The sequence below is a fragment of the Grammomys surdaster genome, unplaced genomic scaffold (genome assembly GCF_004785775.1).
Source record: "Grammomys surdaster isolate TR1022 unplaced genomic scaffold, NIH_TR_1.0 458, whole genome shotgun sequence".
Taxonomy (NCBI): Eukaryota; Metazoa; Chordata; class Mammalia; order Rodentia; family Muridae; genus Grammomys; species Grammomys surdaster.
Window position 1 is genome coordinate 446121 of NW_021604877.1, and position 5804 is coordinate 451924.

Here is a 5804-nt window from a genome sequence, read left to right on the forward strand (position 1 = left end):
CAGGCACAAAGTAAGATCTTTAACTTCCCAGTTCTACTTTACTGTTTTCCTCTTTACCAAATGTGTTGCATGTAAACACTTTCCACCTTACAGGGCTTGGCTGTTTCCTATACCTGGAAAGCTCGACCATGTTTTTAGGAAAGTCTCAGCTTACAAATGGCCTCCCTAAGGAAGCTTCCTCTACTCTGAAACAGATATCCAGTTTCTTTATTTCTACAGCTTACAATTCTTTGAGGTTTTCTTGTCTGTAAAGTTCATGAAAACAGAGATGGCAGAGGGTATAAGAGTAGTTTGTATTTAGGGATAAATCAGTAAATTCTGCAAGCCCTTTTCAAAGTGAGTTATAGAGCGCTTGTAGCCAAGCTTAATGACCTGAGTTCAATCTCCAAAACTCACGTGGTGAAAGGAGACCCCCTGTGACCTGCACATGCTTCCATGGCATGCGTTCACAGACACTGAATAAGCATATTGAGTAACCTTTAAGAAGAGCATGTGGCAGGAAAAAAGTAAATCCGGTTTGTTTTTAATGTCTCTGAGCCAGGTATGGTGCTACATGCCTATAATTTGCCATGGTTGAAACAAGAGGGTATTAGTAACTCTGGGACCAGCCTGGGATACACAATGAGTTCTAGGCCAGCTGGGGCTACATACCAAGTCGTATCTCAAAAACCAAATGATTATAGAGTGACACAGTAGCATGGCTAAGCTCCTAAGGTGTTTGAAGTGAGAAGTAATGGTGGTCTAAGCTTCAGCAAGGGGTGTGGCACGGGAACAGAAGATTGGTGTATTGGGCTAGAACTAAGGACTTAGAAATCAATACATTGACTATAATTGGAACATTTCTAGTTGATTCAGTTCATTTATGTAACATTAAGAACCCAAAATATGCTTTGTAAAAACTATGTGGTTTGTGACTCATGATCTCAAGACCTGTGCAGCCCAAGGCTCTGTATTCTTTCCCTTATGTTTACTGTTAGTTGCCTTGTCCTTAGCAACTAGATGATAAAGGTGGTACCATGGGCACTGCCGCTAGCTCCTGGGATTTCTGCCCTCCTATCATTATTATTAGGATTTTGTGTAATCTGTGCGTGGGATTGAGGTATACGTGGGGTTTTTTGTCTTGGTGGTGGTAGTGTTTTATTTTTGTTTTTTGAGACAGGGTTTCTGTTTATAGCCCTGGCTGTCTTGGAACTCATTCTGTAGACCAGGCTGGCCTCAAACTCAGAGATACTTTGAAGTGCTGAGATTAAAGGCATGTGGGGTAGAGGTTTCTTTTGTCCTTACTGGTTTCTCTGTTTTCCTGTAGGTGGATTGCTCAGGTTATGAACTAGAGCACTTACATACCAAAGTGACTTCACTGTGCAACCGGATAGAGCAGATTCCATGTTACAATGCCAAGGATCGCCTGGCTCAGTCAGGTAAGCATGTGGGCTTTACTCCGTTCATGGCTATTTCACCACATACCAGTGCCATGTTCTCAGCACTCACTCTGGTTTTTCTCTCTAGATATGGCCAAGCGGGTAGCCAACTTACTGCGGGTAGTACTGAGCCTTCAGCATGCTCCTGATGCCACCTCCAACTCAACTCCAGACCCTCAGCGAGTCCCTTTGCGTCTTTTGGCTCCCCACATTGGCAGGCTCCCCATGCCTGAGGACTATGCCTTGGAGGAACTGCGAGGCCTTACCCAGTCCTACCTTCGAGAACTGACTGTTGGGAGCCAGTGAGCCTGGCTCTTGCCACCACACTCATGCCCATCCACACTCGCCACACACAGTCCCCAGCACTGTTTTAATTGACACTTTGCCAATCTCTGGGAATCCTTCATTCCTTTCTGCTGCCCTAAGCAGCATCCTCTAGTTATTCAGGGGTTTTCCAAATACTGAGCATAGCCTACAATAGCTCATAAGGGCTTTGGGAACAGCAACAAAAAAGGCAGGTCTCCGTTTATCAACCTCAAGACCATTCAGTTTTTGGTTTTTTTTTTTCTTTTGAAAGATGGTCAATAAAACCTCTTTGGCAGAACCTCCCAAAGCCCAAGGAATTCTTTTCCACACCCAGAGTCCTGACTCTCACCCCATGCCAGCATCTTACCTCCACCACTGCAATCCTTTCGTACCATGACTGTTTGACAGACATCGGATATATGACTGGCTGACCTTCCCTTATAGATTTTTCCCTCGAGTAGATTTCTCAGTTAACAGTGGGTTTGGGAGTCAAAAGAGAGTTGGACCTCGTTCTTGGGTATATTTAAGATAGAAGAGTTATCTGCCATGGAGGCAGAGATCTTCAAGGCTTTTACTCATGCCTTGTATATCCTTTGGACACTTTATTATCATGTGCAGTGGCCCCAAGCCACATTGAACAACTCTTGAGATGCCCCAGAATTTCTCTGGCCCTTGACCATCAGTCATCTTCCTCAATTTGCCAGAGTTTAGATGAAGAATGTCAAGGGTGTTCCTCCCTGCCCTCCCATCTAGCCAAAAACATTTCCCAGAAGGTAAAACTGTCACTGAGACACGTCTGGCTAGGCCCTAGGGGCAGATAGAGAAAGCCTTCACCTCATTGCTGCTGGCTATGGGAAGTCCCAGGCACTAGCCTGAAACAGCTGATATTTGGGGCTGTCACAAACAATATGGCTACCCCTGGGTCTTTATGCATGAAGATTATGTAAAGGTTTTTATTAAAAATATATATATATATATAAATGATCTAGATTATTTTCCTCTTTCTGAAGTACTTTCTTAAAAAAAAAATAAAATGAAATGTTTATAGTATTCTTGGTGGTATTGACTTTGTGTTTTTGGAATCCTTGTCTAAGAAGAAACGGATCCTGGGCTGGAGAGAGATAGCTCAGCAGTTAGGAGCAGTGACTGCTCCTCCAGAGGTAATGAGTTCAATTCCCAGAAACTACACGATGGCTCACAACCACCTATAATGGGATCCAATGCCCTCTTCTGATATGTCTGAAGACAGCAACAGTGTACTCCTGCACTGAATGAATGAATGAATGAATGAATGAATGAATGAATGAATGAATGAATGAGAAGAAACTGATCCTAAGTTAAAGAGAGAACAAAGGGGTGAGGAGTTCAGCAGGTCAGAGCACTAACCACACAAGCCTAACAATCCAAGTTCAATTCTCAGAATCCTCATAAACAAGCTGTGTTAGCATGCATCTGTAATCCCAGCACTCTGTATGTGTCTGAACACACTCTAAGAGAACTTCTTACATATATACAATGTATTTTGGACATATCCATCACTCCCACTTTCAATTCCCAGCATTCTGGTTGTTTTTGTTTTGTCTTTGAATTTATTAGTATTTTATGTGTCTTGTGGTTTGCCTGTATGTATGTCTGTTCACCACTTACGTGCCTAGTACCAATGGAAGCCAGAGCGCATCGGATCCTCAAGAACTGGAACTAGGAACAGTTATGAGCCACTTTATGAGTGCTGAGAATCAAGCCTGGATCCTCTTGGAAGAGCAGCCGGTGTTCTTAACCACTAAGCCATCTTCCAGCCCCATTCTCTCTGAACTCTTATTAGGGGATGGAGACTGAGGACATCACCCTGGGAAACTGGCCTGCCATTTAGTCTGGAGAAAGCAGCATGGCAGCAGGAATTAAGAGACCCTGCTTCAAAAAGGGGGAAGGCAATAATAACCAATTCCCAAGTTGTCCTGACCTTGAGCGCACATGATGCTCACAAATACTGGACAGTTAAATGCTGAGCTGAGCTACAGAGCAAACACTTTTCTCCATCTATAGTGCTGGGAATTGAACTCAGGTTCTTTGCTTGTTAGGCAAGATCTCTACAGTTGCGCCAAAGGCTAAGTTTATATGGACAGATATAATGACAAGGAAGTTATTGACTACTGAATACTGCTACACACAAATTTATGCACATGGATTCTAAATTGAAGTCGTTCCTCTGAATATACTTTGTATTCAAAGCCTGCTCTGTTCTGGAGGTTCTTAAACCAGGAGTCACTGCTTTCTAGGGGTAAGTGATGATTCCTGAACTGGCTGCTTCACATGGGCCTCTTTGAGGATCTAATGAGAATTCAAGTCTATTCATGTCCTAAATGTTGAACTGAGGAGAGAGTAAATTCCAGGTAGGTTTAAACCAAAGACTTCTGCAACATCACAGAATTGGAGGATAAAAGAACAGAGTGGGTCTGCTTTGTCGGAGTCTTCAATCCCTGAGGCCAGGAATTAATCAGCTGGCAATCCTCCCTCTACACTGAGTCAAAGAGAATGGCCAGGCTTCTGGCAGAGAATTCTTGTCTTGTGCCAGAGGTGTTTTTCAAAAAGAATGTGCTACAGAAACAGCTCATGGTTTTAGTGACATTAAGGATTATTGGTATAGGAAATACTTGCTCTTAGGGCAAGTACTATTTCCTTTCTCTTAGTAAAAGAAAGGAAGGCTGGGGTATAGTTCACTGTTGCTTGCCTAGCATGCAGGAAGCTCAGTTCAGAACCCAATACTGCATAAACTGAGCGTGGTGAAGCATGCCAGCCTTTACCTCAGCACTTGGGAAGTGGAGGCAGCAGAGGCAGGAGCTCAAGGTCATCCTTGACTACATTGAGACTAAAAGGCCAGCACATAAACTGGGAGATGAGTACTTAATTGTAACCCAGATAGCTGGGAGGTAGAGATAGAAGTTCACGCTCATCTTCAGCTACACAGGATTCTAAAGTGTAAGTCCTCTGCATAATCCTCACTGTGACCCTTAACTTCTAATCCCTAACCTTAACCCTAACCCTGGCCAGCCCCTCCCACCTGTCCACAGTATTTAGGCACTGGGTAGAGTATCAGCCTAGAATCACTACAGGGACCGAGGAAATACTTCACAGGACTGTCTAAAGTGGTCTGACTCAGCACACTCCCCTGAGGAGAGCAGAGCTTAGCTGGCACAAAACACTTGAGTCTAAGGTCTTCAGACCCTCACTGGGAGGAAAGGTGCTGGTCTAAAAGGAGCCTCTAGAATTCAAGCAAAGAATGTAGCTGAACTGGGGGATACAGTTCTCATCCACAGGCCTCAGCCCCATATACCTTTAGAGCCTAATGTTTCACACCTTCAGATCCTGGCATCTCTAAATCTTCCCAACCCCCAGAATGAGCCTTCATGCTAAGTTACACAGTTTGAATAATTTAGGGCCCAGCATCCTCAGGTGTCAGTTTCAGTTGTTCTGTTCCCATGGGTACCGATATGCCAACCCTGCAATTACACTAATAAAAGTCAGTGGAAGGGGGGCTGTTCTCCAATGCCTCAAACCCTGCTAAGAGTTCCTGGCCCAGTTCTGCTGAGAGCAGCAAACTTGCTCAGAGCCCAGGTACAGGGAATGGATTGAAGGGGGTTTGGGGTGTTATAAAAGGAGAAGAAAGGTTGGGAGAGTAAAGAAAACAGAGAACAAAACCATTACAGAGGAAGAAAGCAAACTGAGACAGAGAGAGGTAAAAGAGGACACTGGTCATATGGAAAGGGGCAGAAAATGAAGCCAGAGAGGCCGGGAACAGCAAAGGAGAAACCGCAGATACCACCGGCCAGGTATAGTATTGAGGGCAGGTACAAACAGGAGACTGGAAGGAAAACCTCAATCTCTGATTTCCAGGTATTGTCCACATCATCCCTGCTGGCTGGACCTGTTGTCCTACATCTCTCCTGAAGACTTGCCCACCCTCTGGCTGTAGTAGGGCCATGAGGATCAGGAGCCACCACCTGGGCCTGGGGTTTCTGCTCCTGCTCTTTTTCCCTGCAGGTAAGAACCAAGCCTCTTCTGACACCACTATTTATTCCTGTC

At 44.5% G+C, this 5804-nt stretch overlaps 2 protein-coding genes across 7 annotated transcripts in view; both read left to right on the forward strand.

Annotated features, from left to right (window-relative positions):
• Nup98 (nucleoporin 98) overlaps positions 1–2774 on the forward strand; it is an 84624-nt gene extending 81850 nt beyond the window's left edge. For 5 of the 6 annotated variants that reach the window (XM_028781495.1, XM_028781498.1, XM_028781496.1 and 2 more), the window contains 2 exons: positions 1307–1418; positions 1507–2705. In XM_028781495.1, coding sequence (XP_028637328.1) covers positions 1307–1418; positions 1507–1724 — 330 coding nt within the window. In that variant the 3' untranslated portion in view covers positions 1725–2705. Of the gene's footprint in view, positions 1–1306; positions 1419–1506 lie in introns of all 6 variants that reach the window. The other variant, XM_028781494.1, reaches the window with a different exon arrangement.
• A 2505-nt stretch (positions 2775–5279) lies between these two features.
• Chrna10 (cholinergic receptor nicotinic alpha 10 subunit) overlaps positions 5280–5804 on the forward strand; it is a 4490-nt gene continuing 3965 nt past the window's right edge. Inside the window, exons 1-2 of the mRNA XM_028781548.1 lie at positions 5280–5336; positions 5616–5762. Of these exons, the coding sequence (XP_028637381.1) occupies positions 5702–5762 (61 nt within the window). The 5' untranslated portion in view covers positions 5280–5336; positions 5616–5701. The remainder of the gene's footprint in view (positions 5337–5615; positions 5763–5804) is intronic.